General features: G+C 44.1%; 1 protein-coding gene and 1 long non-coding RNA gene across 3 annotated transcripts in view; both read left to right on the top strand.

Moving 5' to 3' along the window:
- MGST2 (microsomal glutathione S-transferase 2) overlaps positions 1–26,156 on the top strand; it is a 59,911-nt gene that overhangs the window by 14,844 nt on the left and 18,911 nt on the right. Inside the window, exon 2 of one of the 2 annotated variants that reach the window (XM_054028819.1) lies at positions 23,731–23,825. In XM_054028819.1, the coding sequence (XP_053884794.1) occupies positions 23,731–23,825 (95 nt within the window). Of the gene's footprint in view, positions 1–23,712; positions 23,826–26,156 lie in introns of those variants that run through there. The other variant, XM_054028818.1, reaches the window with a different exon arrangement.
- LOC128837589 (uncharacterized) lies at positions 5,285–7,884 on the top strand. Its single transcript, XR_008444995.1, has 2 exons — positions 5,285–5,422; positions 7,429–7,884. It is a non-coding gene; the product is annotated as an uncharacterized LOC128837589 (long non-coding RNA).

Raw genomic sequence — 26,156 nt, 5'->3', positions numbered from 1 at the left:
ACAAACCAATACATTAAACCGTAATAAGGTCACCAGGACCAGATGGCAATCATCCAAGAGTTCCAAAGGAACTCAAATATAAAATTGCAGAGCTACTGTGGTATGTAATCTATCACTTAAAATCAGCCTCTGTAAGATGACTGTCAGATAGCTAATGTATCACTGATTTAAAAAAAAAAAAAAAAAAAAAGCTTGCCAGGATCACCTCTGGTGCCTAACTTCAGTACCAGGCAAATTGGTTAAAACTATAGTAAAGTATGGTAAAGAACATAATTATCAGACACATAGATGAACACTGTGTGTTAAGGAAGATACAATGCAGTTTTTATAAAGGGAAATCATGCCTCACCAATGTGCTAGAATTCTTTGAGGGTACCAGAGAGCAAGCATCTGGACGAGGGTGATCCACTCAACATAGTGTACTTGGACTGTCGGAGAGACTTTGACAAAGTCCCTCAAAGGTTCTTAAGCAAAATAAGCAGTCATGGGATAAGAGGAAAGGTCCTCTCATGGTTCAGTAACTGGTTAAAAGATAGGAAACAAAGGGTAGGTATAAATAGTCAGTTTTCACAATAGAGAGAGGTAAATAGTGCAATTCATAATGCTCTGGAAAAAGGGGTGAAACAGTAAGGTGGCAAAATTTGCAGAAGACACAAAATTACTCAAGATAGTTAAGTCCAAAACTGACTGTGAAGAGTTACAAAGGGATCTCACTAAGTTGAGTGTCTAGGCAACAAATGGCCAATGAAATTCAATGTTGAGAAATGCAAAGTAATGTACATTGGAAAAAAAAATCCCAATCATACATACAAATTGATGGGGTCTAAATTAGCTATTACCACTCAAAAGAGAAATCTTGGAGTCATTGTGGATAGTTCTCTGAAAACATCCCTTCAATGTGCAGCAGTAGTCAAAAACCTATAGGACATTAGGAACCATTAGGAAAGGGATAAATAATAAAACATCATAATGCCACTATATAAACGCATGGTATACCCACATCTTGAATAGTAATGCAGTTCTGGTCACCCCATCTCAAAAAAGATATATTGGAGAAGGTACAGAGAATGGCAACAAGAATGATTAGGGGAATGGAATAATACAACAAGATATTAAAAAGACTGGGACTGTTCAATTTAGAAAAGAGACAACTAATGTGTCTAATGTGGATATGATAGAGATCTATAAAATCATGAATGGTGAATAGGGAAGTGTTATTTACTCCTTCACATAACAGAAGAACTAGAGGTCACTTACTGAAATTAACAGGCAGTAGGTTTAAAATAAACAAAACACAGTCAACCTGTGGAACTTGTTGCCATGGGATGTTGTGAAGGCCAAAACTATAACTAGATTAACGAAAGAATTCGCTAAAATCATGGAGGATAGGTTCAGCAATGGTCAGGAATGCAACCCCATGCTCCAGGTGTCTCTAAACTTCCAACTGCCAGTTACTGGGACTGGACGACCAGTGATGGATCACTCAAAATTGCCTGTTCTGTTAATTCCTTCTGAAGCAACTAGCACTGGCCACTCTCAGAAGATAGGATACTGGGCTAGATGGACCATTGGTCTGACACAGTAAGGCTATTCTTATGTTATGTACGAATTGAACCAATGGCTCCTGATGTTTACGCCTATGCGCTATCCTATTGCACACTACCTCCCATGTGTTGAATAGGGAGATATTTTAATGAAATAGGGCTGTTAACATAATCTCTCCCACATCCATTATCACGTGCATAATTCCTACCATCAGGAAACCTAAGCACAAGTTGAAAACTGAAGCAGCTTAAAAGTTGAAGTGCCACTTTCTTCAGTCATGCTCGATGGGTATAATCTAAACTGCAATTTGCTTAATATTTATTTATTGTTATCTTTCCTCCAGTCATTTTTCTCCTACCTGAATGGGGAAAATATTTTTAAAGGGGCACTGCCCTTTAAAATCATAGGTCAAATTTAGCTCTGGAGGTATTCTACCAATGCCAATGCAGCATACCTTTCCAAATTCCCCAGTGTGTAGGGACAGCTCATTCTCTGACACTCTGCATCCATTCTTCTCCAAGTGCTGGGAAGGGGAACTCTAGAGTCAGGGAGGGCCATAGCCCCACCTTCTTCCTCACTCCCTTTGGGGGCCTGAGTGGTCTCAGAGATACAGGAAGGGAGCAGCCCATGATACAGAAGCTGCAATGGCACCTACACAAGCCACACAAGTCTCCTTGTGCCCTTTCCACCTTCCTGACCCACCTGCATAAGTGCCAGGCACACACTTGCCCTTAATGAGTAATTTTTAAAAGCAGCAAACAGATGTAAGCATGTGTGCCTGTGATGGGGCAGGCTGCTCCTTAAGGGCAGTATTGCCAACTGGTCAGTCCACCTTGCCACCTGGCATGGCTCTTTAAGCACTGAAAGGTCAGATTATAGATGTAAGGATCTGGGAGATATTGGGAAAGAGGAAGTGGTCCCAGGAGTAAGTAGGGGTTGGGACGAAATCCTGGTACGGTTTCTTTAAGGGCAAGGAGCATTGCGGAGAGGGTAGAAAAAGGTACTCCTCTCTCCAAACCAATGGGAATGAGCTGGGAGAAAGGGAACAGCATAATGCTGCTTCCCTCATAGCAGGGCAGATGCAGGAGCTCAGAGCATGGAAGAGTTGTGAGCAATGAGCTGGCAGGCAAAGTGGCAAAAAAAAAGTTTAAAATGGGCAAATTGATGTAGAGCGCCCTTCAAGGAAGCTGGAATTTAGAAATCTAATTAAAATTGAATTGAGAGAGGAATGGCAGGATTTATACCCAAAAGAAAGGAAGGGGAAAATATTCCATGAAATATGCCCAAGAGTCAGAAAATGCTGATATACTCCAAGGCCCTGAGAGACAGAGTGAAGGGGCTCCGCTAATTTTAACTGGCCATTGTGGTTTAAATAGTAATTTGTTTTTAATAAATAAACAAAGATGGATTAAGTGGGATGCACAAGGTCCAGGAAACCGGTGATCATCTCCTTGGGGAGGGCAAAGAGTGTACCATCGAAAGGAGGTATTTATATGAAAAACGTAGAGGCCTTAAAGTATCAAAATTTTCGCTGAAACACCTAGTAAGAGCATCAGGAAAAATGGGGTCCTATAAAAATAACATTGCAATTCTTTATGAACACTGGGAAAGGCAAAAGACTTCAATTCTTGAATTATATATGTGTCCAGTGCTTGGCAGTCAGACTCAGCAAGTGAGTCTGCTTCGCCGTAAAACACAAAAAGAACAAGAAAGGGGCAGAAGCTAAAAGTGGTAAGAAGGCTCCAGAGTTGGCAGGAAGCAGACACCAGCAGGAGAAACCCTCTGAGTCTGAGGACGAAGCAGAGCTAGCTGAGGGGTAATAGCTGCTTGAACTATCCTGGTCCAGGAGAACTAAGGAGATGCTTACCATAAGGAGAAGTCAGAGACTGAGAGGTAAATTACAACCCAACCCTGAACTCCAGGAGGAGAACTGGGGACTCCTGGTAAGGAAAGGGACAATAATTGCTTGAGCTTGTTCCAGGAGGAAGGCTGGGGCTCCTGCCATAAGGAGAGACAAAGACTGAAAGAGAACCCTGAGGGGACTGGGACCCCAGCTTAGGGTATATCTACACTAATAAAAAACCCACAGCATCACGTCTCAGAGCCCAACAAGTCTGCTGACTTGCACCTGTGGGGCTCTGGTTGTGGGAGTACATATAGCAATGTAGACATTCCGGCTTAAGCTTCCCACGTGTGGGGTCTCAGAACCCAGGCTCCAGCCTGAGCCTGAATGCCTACACTGCAGTTTTATAGCCCTATGACCTTACAGCATCACGAGCTCAAGTCAGCTGACTTGAGCCCGATGCATCCATGCCATGGATCTTTTATTGCAGCATAGACTTATCTTTAGAGGGCAGGCTTCAGATGAACCTGGAAAGCCAGAAGCACCTTTCAGAGAGAGAAGGTGGGCAAAGTAATATATTTTATTGGACCAACTACAGTTGGTGAGAGAGACCAGGTTTTGAGCTTCTCTCAGCAACAGAAGTTGATCCCATAAGAGAGATTACCTCACCCACGTTGTCTCTCTAATATCCTGGGACTGCTACAACATCACTGAAAAGAAGCACCTTTTGTTTATCTTGGCCTTTTTTTATGGACCCTTTTGTATAAGATTTTGTAATAAACAAGTCCAAAAGGAGGGTATTATTAAGTCAAGTGTCAAGAGTGCCTGAAATGGATTTATTGGCTTCCTAAGAAGGGAAACTGAGGCAGGCAGGTTGTGCAGTGCCACACTAATTCAGCAGGGGGCACTACAGTGCAGTCACAACCTATGACAGAGCCCCATTAAAATATTAGGCTGTGCCCAATTAAAATTTAGTTGGTTAGAAATAATGTCGAAGGCACTAAGCATTTGTGTATGGCTCCCACTAGCATTCATGAGAGTTACTGCTCATAAAAAGGGCAGAACAATTTTTCTGTATCAGAAAAATGCCAGCTTACAATATTTGTATGCAAGACCTTGGCCACCAAGCGTTAAACAAACACAGTAGCACACCAGTTTAAGGAAACATTTTTGCACTGGGAACAAACAGATGTTGAAGAACCTGAGCCTGATGCTTCCTTGCCTCTTGTGTAGTCATTTACACCAGTGCAAAGTGAGTGTGCAATGTTATCATTCTGATCTGGTAGTAGTTTGCATTCACTCTGCACTAAACGAGATGTAACGCAATGGAGAATCAGGCCCTTAAAATCCAAGGAAATGAAGTGTATAATGTAATCTAGGAATAGGCAATAATGGACATTTCCATTTGATATCACTGCAACAGTTAACGTGCAGATTCCCTCGAGTATTCCCCCAGGCATCAGGTAAAGAACTAATGGACTTTGAGCTAATAGGGCTTTTTGTCAGTGAGGTGAGAGAGCACCGTGGAATAGGAGGAAATTATTTCTTCAGCCCATTGTTATCATGCACAGCAAGGAGATGTGCTTAAACACGTCAGAGGCCAGTATCTCAATGGAACATATTTATAGCACTGTTTTTGGAGACGAAAATAGTTCTGCCACTGAGAGAGGGAACAAAAAGTGTTACCTAAAAATAAATGTCCCAAGTTGATGTTACCTGCAGTGCTGGGTTTACAGTGGCGCCATGGAGCTGGGCCCATGCTCAGAAGGGGCCCCAGCCTGCTCTGCTTGCACTGTGCCCTGAGATCCCGCCAGCCCACTGGCTCCCCCCCGCCCGCCCACTTGCGCCTCTTGGCCTGCCCGTCAGCCAGCCGATGCCTCCTCTCTACCCCTTGGCCTCACCCGCCGGCTTCTCTCTGCCTCCTGGCTGGATCCCAGTGCACCTCTGGCTCCGGGCAGTCTCTGCTTCCCACCACCTGGGGGCCCCCACCTGTCTCCCTGGAGCTGAGCCGCCTGGGACTGATGCAGAAGCCTGGTCAGTCTCGGCCAGGTAGGGGTGGGGAACAGTGTGGGGGGCTTGGTTGGGCCCTTCCAGGCAAGTGGGTCCTGAGGGAGCCTGGGTGGGGCAGGCCCTGGCCTGGCTGATTGCGCCACTCTTGAGGAGCCGGAGTGATTCACCGCCCTAGGACACTGGTGGCTCAGCCGGGCAGTTGCTTCCCAGCAGGGCGAGTGGGGCCAGGAGGCAGGGTGTGGGGGAGTGGGTCTCCGGAGGGCCTGGGGCGGTGCAGGACTGTGAAACTGCAGGGAAGATCTCTGTGTGTTGGGGCACTAGGGAGTGGGGGGTTCTGTGTGGGGTGCTGGGAGTTGTGTCAGAGTCAGGGGAGGCTGGGCATAGTGGGTCTGGGGGGGAGCTTTGGCCATAGGGAATCGGGGTGTATGTGTTCCGGCATTGGGTGGGGGGCTGTATGGCATGACATGGGCCAACCCCCGAGGGGAAGGGGCATGCTGGCACCACAAGGCCAGGAGGGCCATTGTACGTCTGGCAACTGCCAGTCTGTAAATAGTGCCCTCACACAGGGCTGGGTGGAGCGGGGACATCCCTGCCATGCCATGCCCCATTGCCCCTTGTTGGCCCCTCGCTCCAGGGACTGAACCCCCTGCACCATGCTCTATTTTCCCCATGGGGGCCCACAAATATGTTTGGCGCTGGGCCCACAAAAGGTTAATCTGGCCCTGGTTACCTATTTCATTTCCGTTTTAAGAGTTGGATAAATGGACTACATGAAGAAACATTTGGGTTGTGCAGGCAGTACTGAGGCCCTTTTGGAGCTTGAACAGTTTTCACTTTCACACACTACTAATTTATCAGCAGTTATCCATTTTCTGCAAAACAATCTGTTAGTAAGAAAAAAGGTAATTAAATATGCACAGGGAAATTAGCCAATCTAGGCAAAAACATGGTTGGGAATCATTGGGATAGATGCACATTTTCCTTCACATACATTGTTCTCTCACAAACTGGCATGACTCTCATTGGCTTCAATATGTTTTACCTGCTTATGCTGGGGCTGAATGTGGTCAGTATTAGTAACTTCTCTCTTTTTACCCAAAGGATAAAACATGTTTTCAAATAAAACAGTGCCAGATCCTCAGTTGGTGAATATTAGTGTTGTTTCATTGACCTTAATGGAGGGGATTTATACTAGCTGAGGGTGTGGGCCATCAATTCTGCCGAGTTATACAGCTGTAGCTTCCATTGACTTCAAGGGGAATAGCACTCATGTCATTGAAGGCAGAATTGAGCACAAGTAGTTCTATTACTATAAGCTAATAATAATATAACATCTATAACTCTAGTCCATCTAAAAATTTCAAGGAACTGGCAGATCTTGCACTCCCATCATAAGACCATTTGTCTCTCTAAAGGGCCTGAAGTTAAAATACTTCTAAGCATGGCACAGCTCATTTAAAAAGGAGAGTGCCCAGGAGAGAAGTCCTTCCTATCATAGCTCATTAGCATGATTTGGATTTCTATATGGATAAGCTAAACTAAAACCCCAAATCTGAACACCAAAGCTTGATCTAGGAGTTCATCCCTCAGACCTTTTTTCAATAATGGGCTGAATTCACAAACCTATTCTGAATACCCCAAAGTTTGAGGAAAATTGGATTCATATCTGTTTTTGGATCCCTAGTTTGAGACTATTCAGATCTGAGTGTGATGTTGCACTCCATATGTTTTATGGAAATATGCTTATGAGTGTGAATACGATGTAACTGGAATATGCTTTATGCAAAAGGTCTCTTGTAAGGTATCATTACAAAGCTTATAATCTATGGAGTGTGTTCATCCTATTTGTATGCACGTATCATTCTTGTCTCTGAAGCTAGAAATATGAAGTATAACTGAGGTCCTATTGTAATTATGCAAAATGTGGGCCATTAATGGTGGTTTAGAATCTTGATAGCTCCCATTGACTAGGACAATTGGTTGTAAATGGTTTATTTACCTGCAACTCTTCCTGTGTTCCTGTAAACCAGCCTAGGAAGAATGGAGGTTGTGGTCTCACAAGACATGTGAACATGTCACCTGATACTGGAATCCTTCTAAATGGAAAAGCACCAGGTTTAAGATGGAGGGGTGTGGACCCAGAGAGACAAAAGATTCCCACCTTGTGCCAAAGCTATAAAAGGGGGTGGAAAGGAACAAAGAGGCTGCAGCCATGAGAAAGCCCCTGTTTTCCACTTAAGATGTCTGTTGGAACTAACAAGGACTGTACCAAGGAAAAGGATTGGGCCTAGACTAGCAAGGAGTCTAGTCTGTGAAAGAAGCTTATTGGAACATCTCTGAGGGTGAGATTGACCTGTATTCAGTTTCTTAATGTATTAGGCTTAGTCTTGCATGTTTTTGCTTGGTAACTTACTTTGTTCTGTCTGTTATTACTTGAAACCATTTAAATCCTACTTTTTAATACTTAATACAATCATTTTGATTTATTAATTAACCATGAGTAAGTGATTAATACCTGAGGAAGCAAACAGCAGTGCATATCTCTCTATCAGTGTTAGAGAGGGCAGACAATTTATGAGTTTACCCTGTATAAGCTTTATACAGAGTAAAACTGATTTATTTGGGGTTTGGATCCCATTGTGAACTGGGTGTCTGGGTGCTGGAGATAGGTGACCTGCTGAGCAGTTTTTGGTGAAAGTTTGCAGCTTTGGGAACATGGACCAGACTTGGGTCTGTGTTGCAGCAGGCTAGCATGTCTGGCTCAACAAGGCAGGGTTCTGGAGTCCCAAGCTGGCAGGGAAATGGGCTCAGAGATAATCTCAGCACATCAGGTGACAGTCCCAAGGGGGTCTCTGTGACCGAACTCATCACACTGAGATTCTGGTTCTCTCCTGAAGAAGAAATTAAGGCTAGGAGATCTGAAGATTAGATCAAGGGCTTGGTTTGAGCCTCTTTCTACATTTAACTCCAGAGATATATGAACTATACCCAGATACACCATCCAAAAGGTTGGTTTAGTAACGAGGAGAAGCAATGAGTAGCCCCACATATACTCCTCACGTTGGGGCTGGCACAGTTGGTTAGAACCAAAGCTCAATGGAAAAATAAATATATACCAAGAGAAATATGCCTTCCTTTCTGTGCTCCAGTGCCGGGGCCACTCACCTCCTGCTACGTTATTCACATAGCTGGAATAGCATAACTTACGTCGACTTACTGCAGTAGTGTAGACATAGCCTCTATCTAATTTGAAAATCCCAGCTTGTAACTCCCACAAGGACCCACAAAAGTCTGTGACAGAGCCAGGTATCCTGACTTCCAGTCCAATGCTTTAACTGTAAGTCCATCCTTCCTGCTTTCAATTGCGACTATTGCTAGGACCTCAGATCACATATCTGTGACTGTACAATGGCTGTACCACCAGTAGTGACAGGATTCCTTATAGAAATCACTTTTTCAGTGATGCTTTCAAACCAGACTACCCACACTGAATATTTGCTAATACCAATACTAAAATACTAATTTTTGTCTCTTCCCCCCCCCTTTTTTTTTTTTTTAAATAGCACCTTGCTCTTATATTCTTTTCCTCTTCTAACCAGCCAAGATGGGACTGAATCATACCACCAGATCCAAACCCTTTCATATTTTGGGGAAGTTTGGATCTAAATCAGTTTGGCTCAGTGCCATCTCAAGTAGCCTGTAACTGTCTCCATAGTTCTTGTTTCATTTCTGTCTTTGTTTCTTCTCCTCTCCCTTCTGCCTTTCTCTCTTTTCATATTTATTTCTTTTCTCCATCTCCACGCACTCCCCTCCTCAGTCGATAGCTCCTTTACTCAACCCCACTCTCCCAGTCACTGACCCCTCTTGTTCACTGTCATTTTCCTCTGCTCTGACAGATGCTAACTCTTCCAATCTCTTCTACCTTTTAGAATTATTGTACTTTAAAATCCAGCAACCCATCCAGCATGTCAATTTCACAATATGGAAGCAGGTCTCCCATCCAGTGTTGTGTTGCTTAGCAACATATTTCTCTCTTCTCTGATCAGTCATTTCCCTACTGCGCTGCCTGCTGATGTAAGCACAACAAATGAAAGCAATATTACAGCAGCAATTGGTCTTGTCAGTATTTACTTATTATTATTGCTATGAAGGGGTTTATATGGATTTCTTCATGCCCTGCCTTGCTTAATAGAGAGCAGATCTTCCTGGCCTTTGTAGTATGTTTTCATAATTAATGCGCATTTACCACATTTGGCCAACATTTTCAAAATACTTTCAAAAGTGGCCACTAAATTTGAGGGCCTCCGTGGTTCAGTCCCCAAACTGAGACACTCATAGCTTAATCAACCCCCAGTGCATCGATCACCAGTGTCTCCATCTGGCAGTAGTGTAGACATAGCCTAAGGGAGTTAGATACCCAATTATCATTGAAATTTAATGGAATTTGGGTAGACTCCATTAATTTTCTTCAAAAACCTTCAGATTTTCAGATATCATTTCTAATCATTGTTGGAGCCTTAAAGTATCCAGATAATACCATGATGGTCAGACTCACGGCTGTACAGGATGGGTAGTATGCCACTCAACCATCATGATACCAGCACTTAACATTAATGTCATGTAGACACAACAAAGGTTACAGACTCAGACCATCAGTAATGCCACATTTGTACTGCAAGCAGTTTTGAAAAGCTGGCCACATGTAAGGGCCTGGTCCAACCCCAATGCTAAGACTCCCACTGATTTCAGTGGGCATTGGATTAGGCTCTACATGTGCACAACTGCTTTCCATCTCCCAGCCCCTTAGCATTCCTGATTGACTGGATTAAAAAACACCTACATGAGTAACAAACTGCTAGAAAGCTCCCTAGATTGGAACTGGTTCACTAATAATTCAGCCCTCTTCATAAAGTTAGAAGTTAAAAAAAGTGAATACTGTGATGCCATGAGACTATAGTGTGTCTGTGAAAAGAGATGAGAGGTTTACAAACAGCGCAGTTCTTCAGATCTCACGCCGAATCTTCTTTAATCCCCAACAATCCACGGGATCAGAGCAAGTAAGATGGGTTCAGGATCTGTCTGCAATTGCTCAATAGCAACAGGAAAATCTTTAAATCTTCTTTTGATCCAAAGGTAAATCATAAAGGATCTGGATCTCAAACAGCCATGAGGGCAATAAAGATTATCCACTGTAAACTAGAGAGGCTGTATTGAGAGAGAGAGAGAGAGAGAGAGAGAGAGAGGAAATATTAGGAACTCTTAGAAACAGGAATAACTCTCAGCTCCCATAATTTATTAATGGATTACAGTATTATAAATTATTATTATTCACCTATGAAACACCGACTTGTTATAAAGGCAGTCAGATTAGATGATCATAATAGTCCCTTCTGACCTTAATCTATGAATAAATCATTGACTATACCAGCTAAAAAATGACCAAGTCAGTTTTATTTTTAACAAGTCATAAACTGTTTTATAATCAGTTATGATTTTCTCTCTCTCTAATCACCATGTAGAGCCCCCCAAATAAGAGGCCCACATTGCCCATCCTGACTCTGCCAGCTTTCAGATCAGTCATTAAACTTCTCACAATTAAGCTAAAGGAAAGATGGCCTATAGCTTTGTATTTTGCATTCACTCTTTTCCCTCTGAAGAGCAGAGGGAACTCGGCAGACTCCACATTCCCCTCTTGAGTTAGCAATAACTTTGCAGAGAACAGCCAGACTCTTCAAGAAGCCTTCAGATTTGTAGTAGCTCTTGGAACACCAGAAGTGAGAGATCATTGGCTTGTATCAAATGACGTGCCACAGCAGATAGACTCTGTTTACACTGCATCCTCAGCTTTTGCATGGCTGAACAGATGTGCTTGTGCACCTTTCTGCTAGAAGGATTTGATAATCTCTCCAAAGCCTCCTCAGTTATGGACACACTCAGAGCGGAGACCAGACCTAACACTGAACAAAATGGGACATCCGGCAGCTTTCTGGCTTTTTTTAAGACACGATTTAGACTTCTCTCTGAACTGGTACAAGGAAAGCTTTGTAATGATTACTCTGAGATGAACCATAGGGTTCGGATAAGGCTTCAGAGATGCACATGGTCCTTCAATTTCCAAAATGAAAAAAGTATAATGATGTCCAAAAAGAGAAAAAGAAAGAAACCGAATGAACCTCTGGGTGTGTAGGTGTGGGAGGGAGAATTTATGTACATACAGTAACTCATAGGTGCCTAATTCCATCTGCATTATCTTTTATAAATGCAGATGGCCATATTATGAGCCAAATTCTTTCCCAACTTACATCCATGAAACCTAATGAAGTCAGTATGTGGTTGCATTGGGTGTAAATGAGGGAAGATCACCACTCCATAGTTTATCTAATGCCCTTTAAAACATTTTTTATATATATATATATACACACACACACACACACACACACCCCTCAATGAGAGAGAGGGTGTCTCATTCCACCAATGTCCAGTGGCTAGGATGGGTGAATAATGGAAGATAGTTTTTCTTTATTATTTGTTGAGAATTCTTGGGCACTGAACAACTAGAGCTTGAAATGGATCAGGTGCCCAACACCTATTCTCTCCCTGAGGTCCCATGTAAGTTCTCTCTATATAGTACCATAACAATCTACAGCGCATCCCGGCAGTATTGCCATCCCCAAATTTCAAAAATCCTGGATCAGCCCCTCCCAAATTATGAACTTCATGATTTTTAAGACATTATGCCTATATTTGCCTGATAGGTTTTGTGCCTTTAGGGTGCACTTGGATCACATTTTCCAAGCTTTTCTTCCTGCAACGATGAGGACTAGAAACTTTTCTTAAATGAAAGCTGTGATTCACTTTTAATCACTTGTCTCCAGGAGCTAGGGCTTAACGCGAAATCTCATATATCCCAAGAATCTCAATAACAATTGGCACCATTGTTTCTATCAGCACAATCAGGAACTGAGTTTGTTCAGCTTGCTCCCTCTGCTGTCTACTTCTGTAACACATATACAATAATACTTCCACTATGATGTAAGTGACAGAGTGGAGTATTTTTGGTATTTAGAATCCGGAATATATGTAATTTTCTCCCAGATAGAGTTATTTCAGAAAAATTAGTGGGCCAATTTCTTATGTCAGTCACACTGGTATAAATTCAGAACAATCCCAGAGTTTAGTAAATGTTTATTACATGAGGGGCCTGATTCTCCTCCCTCTTGTGTGACCAATGGGTGAACCTGAGTGTAAAATATTGCCAGTGGTGTTTTACACTCACTTTTCCTGGGTGTAACTACCTACATTAGAGCACAAGGTTGTGGAGAATCAGGCCTCAGGTGTAATTTTGCTCTGATTTATAACCTGTGCTACCCCAACAGGTACTTCAGGGCAGTGGTGCTCATACCCCTGGGAGTACACAGAGATCTTCCAAAGGGTACATCAACTCATCTAGATATTTGCCTAATTTTACAAAGGCTACATAAAAAGCACTAGCAAAGTCAGTAGAAACTAAAATTTCATACCAACGACTTGTTTATACTGCTCTATATACTATACACTGAAATGTAAGTACAATATTTATATTCCAATTGATTTATTTTATAGTTATATGGTAAAAATTAGAAAATAAGCAATCTTTCAGTAACAGTGTGCTATGACACTTGTGTATTTTTATGTCTGATTTTGTAAGCAAGTAGTTTTTAAGCTAGATGAAACTTGGGGTTACGCAAGACAAATCAGACTCCTGAAAGGGATACAGCAGTCTGGAAAGGTTGAGAACCACTGCCTCAGGGTTGTAGGTTGTGTCAGTTTCAGCTCTGAATCTTAGGCTCTAAGGAATATCAAACAGGGTAAAAATTGTCCTTTGGTTTTAAAATGGTCATACTGTTGCACTTACAACTATATTAACAGAAACATTATCCAACACAAGATAAACACAGGACCACATTTTTATCTCCCGTATAAATTAGAACTAAATTTATTCAGGCTTCAATTGTTAAATTCAACAAGATTAGAGGGATCTTGGACCAGCAATAAGTGAGGGCACTCACAGTCAAACCAGTTCCTTAATGCTCAGTTATTAAATAAAATTACTAATATTTACTTTGCTCAAGCACAGAGTAAAAAGCAGCCATGCAAACAAAATCGGTATTCCAGCCTTAAGGAACAAAGCATAAAGAACTGCATGGAAAAAACAAAACAAATCTGATTGTCTAAAATATATTGCTATAAGAATAGGATAATCCATTGTCTCCAGAACTTTAGTGTACAGTCCAAAACACTGGACTACAAGAAGAGATTTTCTTTAATAGCAGCTGCACAGTTTCAGTTATTATTGGGCTTTTAGAACATTTATACCCTCCCAGTACACTTTAGAAACTGCTTTATCCAAAGCTCAACTCTTTTCTGCTTTTCTAGAGGCAAAACCTACCAGCTTTGACAGTATAACACCACTAAAACAGATTATTTGATCCTACATGGGATATACTTAAAACGCTTTTGGCTTCATTACACCAACCATCTGCTCTCTTATGGCAGGAGTTCAGTACCCCGCTGGGATTTGCCTTCTCAGTGGGGTCAGCAGGGAGTTTCTATATAGATGGAACAGATAGAATCTCTTCAGTAAGAATCATGTAGGGAGATGCAGGGGATGGAGTGAGAAGGGGAGAAGCATAAAAGAATAATTAGTTTGTGATAAAATCACTTCTCCAATGCACAGGGGACTGAACTGGGCATCATGAACTGTGGATTCCATACCTCATTCTAATACTGACCTGCTGGCTGAGCTTGTCAAGTCACTTGACTGATCCGTGCCTCAGTTTCCCCATCTGTAAATTGGAGCTATAATACTTGTCTTCCCTTGTAAAATGCTTTGCAACCTCTAAATAAAAATTGCTGCATAAGAGCTAAGTATTATTTTCATAGACTATCTAAAATTGCTAAGCTAGTGTAAAATGCAAGTTTCTCATAGTGTACTGCATTTCCAATGCCTGTTTTTGTTTTTGTTTTTCAAAAAAAAAAAAAAAAAAAAAGCTTCCTCAGTTATTGTTTGAACACTGCTGCAAATGTCTGGAAGACAAAGCAAATTGATATGCTTTTTTACGGCCTTTGATACATCAGCTACTCCTGGGCAAATTCTGCACTACTGCATATGTGCAGAATTCGTGTCCCCCTGCAGATTCTGCTGGCGAGGTGCTGCAGTTACACCTTTCACCCACAAGGGGCTGCTGTGACACCAGAAGAGAGGGCAGCCAGCAGACAGAGGGAAGGGAAAGAGGCTGCATTCTTCACAACAGGGCCAGGTGAGCAGGCACAGGAAAGACAGAGCGGGGCACAGGGGACTGCTGTGTGGGGGGGGTCAGAGACTGGGATTCAGAAGGGCTAATGGGGTGACAGCATTGAACCAGGGACTGAATGGGATGGGGGGCTGCAGGGTCACAGGGAGAGGGGACAAGGCAATGCAGGGACAGACATGGATGGGGTAGGAGAGTGCAGGGGGCACACAGGGACGGGGTGTGCAGATGTGCCTGACGGAGGCTAGGGTCAGTCCCCCCCGCTTTACTCCTTAACACCTTTCCCCCCAAAAAAGACAAAACACACACCATTCCATACTTTTCCCAACAACTCTCCTGGTACTCTGGCAGGCTCCTTCCCTGAGCTCCTCCATTAGCCCTGATTCCCACCAAAAAACAAAAGAACAAAAAAATATACCCTGATTTTTTTTAAAAGAGGTGTATTGTTACAGACATACTTGCTGATTAAATTATTTTGGTAATTTATTTCAAAATACCTATTTAAACTGGCTATATTTGAAAAATATGCATAATTTTAAAATATTGCACACAGAACTTTAAATTTTTTGGCACAGAATTCCCCCAGCAGTAATCAGCTACAATAGACCAGCACATTTCGCTGTACAAGATATCTATTCTTGCTTTTTGACTCTGGAACTAACTGGATCATATATTTACTGTGGCGGAGAGAAACAACATCAGTTCCACAGGATCTGTGCCATGCCCCATCCTTTAAGCAGTCTCTTGGGAGGATCCCCTCAGTGTGCTAGACTCCCTCGGGGTCACTGCTACAAGGGTAGGCCACACAGCTTCCAACACTGAGCCTTGGGCTCCTGCACTCGTTTCTCACTGTGTGCTTTGCCCAGTGAGTCCTACTGAGGTAGACTCCCGTTCAGAGACTTATCAATGCACTCCCGCAAGTAACTGCAGCAATTCCATGCCACCTTTTCCAAACAGTAGGGTTTATTAGAGACAAGGGGTAGGTGAGGTAAGATCTGTTATGGACCAACTTCTATTGTTGAGAGAGAGAGAGAGAGAGAGAAGCTTTTGAGCCACATCGAGCTCTTCAGGGCAACTGGAATATTGGATGAGCAAGTCCTTAGGTTAGAGAAGCAAAGGTTAATAGGTAATCCATATTGGCTAAAGTGAGGGCTCCCACAAGCCATGCTGCTGGAGGAACCATCTTGGTTTCCTTTCTCGGTTTCACTTTGTTCTTTTTGTCTTAGCTCCAGGTAAGAGACCTGTGCCTCACTGTCTCTCTCTGTGTGCGTCTGTCTGCCTGCACTGTAACAGAACATCTGTGGCTGGCCCAGGTCACCTGATTCTGCCTCCCAGGGCTCAGGCCGCCAGCCTGAGCTCAAACATCTACACTGCAATTTTACAACCCTGAAACCTGAGCCATGCCCATGAATCAGCTGACCGGGCCTACCACTGGTGTTCTATTTCAGTGTAGACATACTTTGGGTATGTCTACACTACGGGATTAATCCGAATTTAGATAATTCGGATTTGAAAAACAGGTTGTATAAAGTCGAAATGGATGCGGCCACACTAAGCACATTACTTCGGTGGTGTGCGTCCAAGTACCAGGGCTAGCGTCAATTTCTGCACCGTTGCACTGTGGGTAGCAATTCCATAGCTATCCCATAGTTCCCGCAGTCTCCCGCGCCCATTGGGATTGTGGGTTAAGATCCCAGTGCCTGATGGGACAAAAAACATCGTCGCAGGTGGTTCTGGGTACAGCCTCACCTCCTCCCTCCCTCCCTCCCTGCATGAAAGCAACGGACGGCAGACAACCATTTTCGCGCCTTTTTTCCTGGGTGGGTGAACACTGCAGACTCCATACCATGGCAAGCATGGAGCCCGCTGAGCTCAAGACAGCAGTCATGAATATTGTAAACACCTCGCGCGTTCTCGTGGAGTTTATGCTCAGCCAGGACCAGAGAAACGAGGCGAGGAGGCAGCGGCGGCGGCAGCGCAGCGACAAGCATGATGAGGCCATGGACACAGACACGGATACAGAATTCAGTGAAACCACAGGCCCCGGTGCTTTGGAGATCATGTTGTTAATGGGGCAGATTCTATCCATGGAACGCCGATTCTGGGCAAGGGAAACAAGCACAGACTGGTGGGACCGCATAGTGTTGCAGGTCTGGGACGATTCCCAGTGGCTGCGGAACTTTCGCATGCGTAAGGGCACTTTCATGGAACTTTGTGACTTGCTGTCCCCTGCCCTGAAACGCCAGAATACCAAGATGAGAGCAGCCCTCACAGTTGAGAAGCGCGTGGCGATAGCCCTGTGGAAGCTTGCAACGCCAGACAGCTACCGGTCAGTCGGGAATCAATTTGGAGTGGGCAAATCTACTGTGGGGGCTGCTGTGATGCAAGTAGCCAAAGCAATCACTCAGGTGCTGCTACGAAAGTTTGTGACTCTGGGAAATGTGCAGGCTATAGTGGATGGTTTTGCTGCAATGGGATTCCCTAACTGTGGTGGGGCGATAGACGGAACCCATATCCCTATCTTGGCACCGGAGCACCAAGCCACCGAGTACATAAACCGCAAGGGGTACTTTTCAATGGTGCTGCAAGCACTTGTGGATCACAAGGGACGTTTCACCAACATCAACGCGGGCTGGGCGGGAAGGGTTCATGACGCTCGCGTCTTCAGGAACACTACTCTGTTTAAAGGGCTGCAGCAAGGGACTTACTTTCCGGACCAGAAAATAACCGTTGGGGATGTTGAAATGCCCATAGTTATTCTTGGGGACCCAGCCTACCCCTTAATGCCATGGCTTATGAAGCCATACACAGGCAGCCTAGACAGGAGTCAGGAGCTGTTTAACTACAGGCTAAGCAAGTGCAGAATGGTGGTAGAATGTGCATTTGGCCGTTTAAAAGGTCGCTGGAGATCATTATTGACTCGCTCTGACCTCAGCCAAAGAAATCTCCCCATTGTTATTTCTGCTTGCTGTGTGCTCCACAATCTCTGTGAAAGTAAGGGGGAGACCTTTATGGCGGGGTGGGAGGCTGAGGCAAATCGCCTGGCTGCTGATTACGCGCAGCCAGACACCAGGGCGATTAGAAGATCACACCATGAAGCGCTGTGCATCAGAGAAGCTTTGAAAACCAGTTTCATGGCTGGCCAGGCTACCGTGTGAAATATCTGTTTGTTTCTCCTTCATGAAAACCCTCCCCCTTTACTGACTGATTTTCTGTAAGGAACCCACCCTGCCCCTTCCCCCAGCTTTCTTTCAAACCAAATAAAGTCACTATCATTTAAAAATCATTTATTCTTTATTAATAGATTAGAAAAAGAGGGAGGGAACCCGGGTGGTATTTGGGAGGAGGATTGCTGGGAAGGAAAAAGCCACAAAGAAAAGGTTAAAAAAATGACAGCCTTTTGCTTGGGCTATCTACTGGGGTGGAATGGGAAGGTGTACGGAGCCTCCCCCCCCGCGTTCTTACACGTCTGGGTGAGGAGGATACGGAACATGGGGAGGGAGGAGGGTGGAACAGGGGCTGAAGCGGCAGTCTGTTTTCCAGCAGCCGTTCCTGAACCTCCACCAGACGCCGGAGCAGCCCCAGCGTTGCATCCTTCATCCTCTGGTCTTCCTGCCACCACCTCTCATCTCGAGCGTCTCTCCTCTCCTCACGTTGGTCCCTCCTCTCCTCACGTTGGTCCCTCCTCTCCTCATGTTCACTGACTTCTTTCCTATACTTTGAAACTGTTTCCTTCCACTCATTCACATGAGCTCTGTCACTGCGGCTGGATTCCATAATTTCAGAAAACATGTCCTCTCGCGTTCTCTTCTTACGATGCCTTATCTGTGATAACCTTCGGGATGGAGGAGGGAGGCTTGAGGAATTTGCAGCTGGTGTAGGGAGGGGAAAAAAGAGAGAATTGTTTTAAAAGCTACATTTTGCAGAACAATGCTTATACTCTTTCACGGTGACCAACACTGTTCACATTACATAGCACATGTGATTTCTGTGCAAGGTCGCATTTTGCCTCTTAATGCTGAGTGCCTGTGGCTTTGCTGCTAGAGATCACAGGTCTGGGCAACAGAATTCGGCTTGCATGCAGCCATGGTAAGCCATTGTTTTACAGCTTCTGCACCCTCCTTTCCCACATACCAAGCATAGCCTGTAGAGTGCTGCAGAAGCCTGGCCAATCTCAGCCAGTTGGGGGGGGGGGGCAGTGTGGGGGGGCTTGTCTGGGCCCCTTCAGGCAAGTAGAGTGCTGCGGTTTTTCTGTTAACATTCAGCAGCACCAGAAAACAAACTAACCACCCCCCCCTCTCGCCATGAATTCTCTGGGATGATCGCTGTACCCCTCCCCCCCACCGCGGGGCTGGTATCAGGGAAGATCCCTGCAGGCACCAAACTAACCCCCCCCCGCCGCCGCCGCCCCCCTCCCGCCATGAATTCTCTGGGATGATCACAGTACCACTCCCCCCACCGCATGGCTGGTAACAGGGAAGATCCCTGCTAGCCAAACGCGAAAAACTCAGGGCCAATTTCCCATCTGCGCTTGGCTAACTGCAGGGAAGGATTTATTTTCCGCCACAGGCAAACATCCCAGTAGGAACGGCCACCTCTGTCCCCTTAATTAAGTTCCCGTATTTCAACCAGGTTACCAGGAGTGATATCACTCTCCTGAGGATTACACAACAAGATAAAGAACAGATGTTGCTTGAATGCCAGCAAACACCGGGACCATACGCTGACAGGCTTTGTCAGGCAATGATACCAGATTACTTGCTTCAAGCATGGCGTGGTCAAGTGTCCTACCATGGAGGAGGGAATAAAGATGCACTGCCCAGAAACCTTCTGGCAAGGCTTTCGGAGTACCTCCAGGAGAGCTTCATGGAGATGTCCCTGGAGGATTTCCGCTCCATCCCCATACACGTTAACAGACTTTTCCAGTAGCTACAGACTTTTCCAGTAGCTGAACTGACCGCGAATGCAAAGTCAGGCAAAGTAATCATTAAAAACCGTTTGCTTTTAAAACAAGTTTTATATTTTAAAAGGTAAACTCACCTGAGGTCCCTTCCATGGGGTCAGAGTCTTGGGTACTGGCTTGGGAGGCTTGGGAGGGTACTTCAGTCAGGGTGATAAAAAGATCCTGGCTGTTGGGGAGAATGGAGTGCTGTGTGCTCTCTGCAAGCTCATCCTCCTCCTCCTCCTCCTCCTCCTCTACCCCATCGGCAGAATCCTCAGGCGTCGCTGATGAGACTATCCCCGACCCAGAATCCACGAACACAGGTGGGGTAGTGGTGGCAGCCCCCCCTAGAATTGCATGCAGCTCGGCGTAGAAGCGGCATGTCCACGGCTCTGACCCGGAGCGACCGTTTGCCTCCTTTGTTTTTTGATAGGCTTGTCTGAGCTCCTTGACTTTCACGCGGCACTGATCTGAGTCCCTATTGTGGCCTCTCTCCATCATGCCCTTGGAGATTTTTTCAAAAGTTTTTGCATTTCGTCTTTTAGAACGAAGTTCTGCAAGCACTGAATCCTCTCCCCATACAGCGATCAGATCCAGTACCTCCCTCACGGTCCATGCTGGTGCTCTTTTTCGATTATCAGCCTGCATGGTTACCTGTGCTGATGAGCTATCTGTGGTCACCTGTGCTCTCCACGCTGGGCAAACAGGAAATGGAATTCAAATGTTCGCAGGGCTTTTCCTGTCTACCTGGCCAGTGCATCCGAGTTTAGATTGCTGTCCAGAGCGGTCACAATGATGCACTGTGGGATAGCTCCCGGAGGCCAATACCATCGAATTGCGGCCACACTAACCCTAATTCGAATTGCTAAAATCGATTTTGGCACTACTCTGCTCATTGGGGTGGAGTACAGAAATCGATTTAAAGGGCCCTTTACATCGAAATAAATAGCGTCGTTGTGTGGACGGTTGCAGGGTTAATTCGAATTAAAGCTGATAAATCCGAATTAAAGTCGTAGTGTAGACCAGGCCTTTGAGACAATTGCCAGTCACCACCTCCTCCATCCATTGTTCTCTGGCTGTAAAACCATGTTAAGTTCACACGTTCTGCCTGCTGGAAGCCTCCCATGATGTGTGTCAATTGTTCAATCTTTGAGGTTTCCATGGTCTCTGCAGGGTCTTCCATTCCTATGGGTTGGTTCCAGACAATTGTTAAACAAATCATTAATATCACTCCAGACAGCTATGTAACAAGACACCTGCTTTGCCCCAGGAGCAACATTTTAAACCCTTCTGCACCCATTGGTTAGCAATGCCAGAGTGAAAGGTACAATCATACAGATAGTTCATAAACATATTAGACAATTCCCACTTCTGTCACAACATACACAAGAATACGTGCAAGTGGCAAAAACAAATTCCACACCATGCACATTGAGGGCAAACAGACACAGAAACTTTGACATTTAGTAAATGTACAACCAAGAATAGACGCAACCTAAGAGCTTGGCTTTGCATACAATTCAGCTTCCCATCCCCAGGTCAAGTGGTGGTAAGAGTAAATCCAGTTCAAACATGTAATTATGAGTTCTGGGAAAGGAAAATAGAAATCTATGGGCATGATGCAAAGTCCAATGAAGTCAGCCACTGACTTAAATGGGCTGTGGATCAGGCTCTGTGTGTGGAATTTACACATTCCATGGATTTCAGATTCCCCCATACATTTTATCCCTGACTTTTTACCCCACAATTGTTTTAATTTTTAAGTCAAATGGAGCTACTGTACACTGAACTTACATCATCTGAAGTTTCTAGCCCTTCTGGTTATAAAAAAACCTTCCAGATAAGTCCCAATACATCAGTACTTAACAGTAGCCAGACAACCTCAAACAGCAGCTCTAACAGATGAGTGAACTCCCCCAATTTAAGAGGATGTTAACTCTGAACCCTACTAAACTACCCTCTGGGAACACAATGGAGCTGTGCTGCCATGAAGCCAGTCCAACAGTAATAACGCCAATTTAACATTGTTGGAAGTTTGACATCGTTGGTTATGCAAGCTATTATCATGGCCCCAATTCAATCCAATTCCTTTATTAAATCTGAAGGCCAAATGGTATTTGTACCTTGCACTAAACAAGTCTAAAAGCCTAAATAATAAGCAATTACACCCACATAGTAACACATTCATAATCATTCTCATGAAAGGATCAGTTCCAGGGATAACCCTCTCCTCTTGGCTTGCTCCAGTATGACCAGATAGGTTCTGAGAATACCCCTCACAGGCCGTAAACACTAACAAATAAGTGATGTCATAATGACCCTTACAATCTTAGCAAAAACCAGGTTTTGGCCAGGTTGGGGTTGACCCCTTCCCTGGTCTTGGCTAAAACAAAATATGGCAATTGGGTCTTGCTTCAACATTGGTATGTTGGGGCATCACAATCCTCCTTTCCTGTTCCAACTAGGTAGAACCAGTCTTAAGAAAAGAGTCCTAATTATTATCAGCCACATTTTGAGTTCAGCATTTTTACAATTTATCTTGCCAACTGCATTATTACCTTATATTTTCAAAGCCCTTCCCATGGCTGCTAAAACGTCTTTATTTCACTTAAAGGAAAATGTTTTGTTATTTAAGAAGCTATGCTAATTTAACCCTTTATGTACCCATCTAATCCTACTAATGTAAACGTTAGTAACTATTTAATTGTGGATTTGCTTACCAGAACCGTCCAGCTCATATGCTTAGTGCTTATCCACTGAGCCACTCTTTTGAAAGAACATCCCCCTGAAAGAAAGCTGCAGGATTTCAAAACGTAACTGCTTTAAAATCAAATATTTGATTTAACATTAACATTATTATTTTATTTTTGTCCTCAGCTAGAACCTCCTCCCTTTAAAGGAGGAATCTTGGTTTACTGGGGGGTGGAAACCATTGAGGCGGGGAGGGCAACCCCAGTGCCCTGGCAAATATTGAAACTATTTGTTTCTAAATATTGAAACTATTTGCCCTAGTTGTTTTAGGGAGCTTAATCCCCATTAAGGCTAACAGAAATTAGCAAGAAAGATCTATTATTTCATCTAGTCCATTCCTTGCCAACAGAAGACTGCTCTCTGATGTACGTTTTCCCAGTTTTGTCTAGTCTCAAGCAATGGGACAGCCACAATTAAGTGGACTTATCTCAGATCATACAATTAGAAATTTCCCTCTGATATTCTGCCTCAAAATTCCCTTTAATACAATTCCATTATTGTTATTTTTACTCCTAAACAATTCCTCTCCCTTAGTGTTTACTCCTACAGACAACCATAGGCAGTTGTCATGTCATCCCTTAGGCCATGTCTATACTGCAGTGGCTACAACAGCTGTGCCGCTGTAGTATAGATGCTTCCTACATTCCCAGAAAGGATTTTTCCTTCAATATAGTTAATGCCACTCCAAGAATTCTTCCTTCAACCTACCTGCTCCCACAGCGAAGAGTAGGTCAATCTAACTATCTGAGCCTCACACCGGGGCACTACATTTTTCACACCCCTAAGCCATGAGTCAGGTCAATCTAATTTTTAGGTGGAGACCAGCCTGCCTAATTAGTCTGCATTTAGCTGTGTTGTTCAGCAAGAGCCAGAAATGAATCCTAGGGCTGTTACAATACTCTCCCTCCCCACAAGTCCCCCACTTCCTAGAGAGGTTGTTTTTGCTCTCTGTCCACCAGCTTTTCCTAGAAGTCTGAAGTACACAATTTTCAATTTTTCACTAAAAAGAATTCAGCATTTTTTATCCAGCTTCACTTCTTGGTTACTTGATGTAAATCAGCTGACTCTTAAATGCAGCCCTTGTTAGTAGAGCACCACCTGACTATTCAAGTATGAAAACAATTTTCAGGTCAAGGAAACAAGAACTGGCTAAGCAGCCACTGCTCATTTAAAAGGGAAAAATAAAAGTTGCTCTGTTTTCTTCTTAAGGTGTGTCTTGGAAAAGCATTTTCACTCCCTGCCCCCAACCTGTTTCTTTGTCTGTAGCGCTCGCTCTCTTTCTCTCTCACACACACACACACACACACACACACACACACACACACACACACTCACTCACTCTGACACAGTACCCTGGCTGCACAGGAGACGGAAGCTGCTGGGAACATGGCTGGTGATTTAATTTTGCTTGCTGCAGTATCCCTTCTTTCAGCCTGCCAGCAAAGTAAGGCCTGTGGGGTTTTGTGGCTGGGGCTGAGGGATGGTTTCCCTAGATCCTAGAACACTGGAGATAATTTATACTAAGCTAGTTTTCTTGTCACTTGTGCATCTGAGAATTCATAAAAAAGTTGCCCCCAACTGGAGCATTAGGTACCCCTTCTTTGTCCTCTGAAGAGGTGGATTATCTTGCAGTGGGGGGAGGGGAGGGATTTACAATTTTTCCCTTTTCTGTTTTCTTTGTAGATTTTTGGGATTGTTAAACTGTTGCTAGAGTTTGTAAGCTGATGCAGACTCACCCTTCAGCTATGTTCTGCGCTGGCTTCAGTTTTTTTAGACATTTAGCTCGAATCTTCAAAAGTGTCAACTCCTAGAATCACATTCATGAAGCCTTGAACCAAAAGCGCTTTTAAAAACTCTCCCCCCAAGCAGATGGCAAGGTATTGAATATCAGAAAGGAAAAATGACAAAACTTAAGTTACATAGAAGGCACTTGCAGCATGTGGATGTTCCATAATATCCTCTCATCAGGGGTTCCTAAATCTATAGATTTATTTTATCCACTGTGGAAATGCGTCTTAGATTCACATACTGTATGTGGCTTCCCCACCACTTTGCAAACTACAGCTATAGTAGATAAATGGAACTAGAGAAAAAAGAACGACAATAGTGTAATTAGAGATGGTACAGTGACAGCATTCTCAACACTAGCAATTGTTTTCCTTCAGATAATATGGTTGTGTCTGCACCAAGCCATGGGATATGTATGCTGTATGGGTTGAAGGAGGACATAAGCATGAGATAAGGAGCAGAGGTTCAAGTTTACAGCTTTGTCAGTACTTGTAAGCAGACTGCTTTGTCTGCAGCAATGCCAACTCTTTATATTTGGTGTTTTTTTAAAGCCCCAGTTTCTGGATCATGTCATTCATTTAAAAAAAAAAAAAAAGTTTATAATTTGGGGAGAAAAATCTTTAAAATGTGAACCCTCAAGATTAAATAACCAGAAACCAGATAAAAAGAACCCAACATTTAAAAAAAAAAATCTCATAACTTGAGGGGGGGCCTGGCTCATGAGTTTTGAATGTTTGAAGTTGGCAACACTGCTTTCATTCTTGAGTTGTGTGTGCCAGATGTGCCTCTCCTGAACAACCTACGTGGCTCTTAGCACAGCGTGTATCGCCTGTGACAATATTTACCATGAAAAGCTCAGCCTGCTGCAAGGGCTGCTGCACTTTACACTGTTTAAAGTGAAAACAGGAAGAAATGTGACAAGGATGGGCAAAGAGCCACTGCCTGAAAAGTGAATACATTCTGAAAACTCTAAAACATAGGTGCGACTTCTACCCTAGAAATGCTACAGTGGCACAGTTGCAGCACTGCAAATGTGCTGCTAGAACACCATTTTGTAGCCACCACAGCAACAGAAGGGATCCCCCCCCACTGTACTATCCCCCCCTTTCAACAAGCGATAACTAGGTCGACAGAAGAATCACGTTGACCTAGTAGTGTCTATACAGGGGCTTAGGTCAGTAAAACTGTATCATCCGATCACACAGGGCGATTTGTCACAGCCCTGAGGGTGCGGTTAGGTCAACCTAACTTTATAATAGAGTCCCTCCCAGAGACGGTGAGGTTAATCAGAAAATCCAGCCCTGCCCAAGCCTCTTCTCTTCCTTGCATTCTGTTAAAGTGGCAGTGTAAGAACCTGTTACAACCAGTTCTGGTAGTGGGAGCAGCCCATTGTCTGACTGTTTGACAGCTATCAGCACAAGACACCTAGCTATTAAACATCTAGTGGCTTGTCTGCGCTCCCATTTATTCCACTACATGTACAGTTTTTCATAGATTCTAGGACTGGAAGGGACCTCGAGAGGTCATAGAGTCCAGTCCCCTGCCCACAGTTCTGTGCTGGGAGTGAACAACTAGGCAATAAGACCCCTCTGCAGCAGTGCTGGAAGCTATGCTTCACCTTACAACAGCTAGAGGCATGGTAAGACAAGCTTTCAGCCTCCCAGAATCACCTGGGTATTCAAGGAACCAGGCCAGGCCATGGATTAAGCCAAGCAAAAAGTGGTCTGTGATGGAATGAACAAGCAGAAACCTTGCACTAAGTGGGTTTCCACCAATGACTTAGTTTTTAAGACTTGCTGCAGGAGAGGGAAGGGGAGGTTTTACAGACCCATTAGAAAAGCTTAGAAAAGCTAGTGGGTCTCCAGGCTGAAGTAGTGTGAATCTGAGTTATGGTTGCTTGGAGAGGATTCTGTAGAGGGGATAGACACTGTCCCCTGTTCTGTGTTTTAAGTGACATCCCTTATTTGGCGCCTAATATCCTTTTCTC

The sequence above is a fragment of the Malaclemys terrapin genome, chromosome 5, assembly GCF_027887155.1.
Source record: "Malaclemys terrapin pileata isolate rMalTer1 chromosome 5, rMalTer1.hap1, whole genome shotgun sequence".
Taxonomy (NCBI): domain Eukaryota; kingdom Metazoa; phylum Chordata; order Testudines; family Emydidae; genus Malaclemys; species Malaclemys terrapin.
The sequence above is the reverse complement of the archived record's forward strand: the minus strand, read 5'-3'. Positions and strand labels throughout refer to the sequence as shown.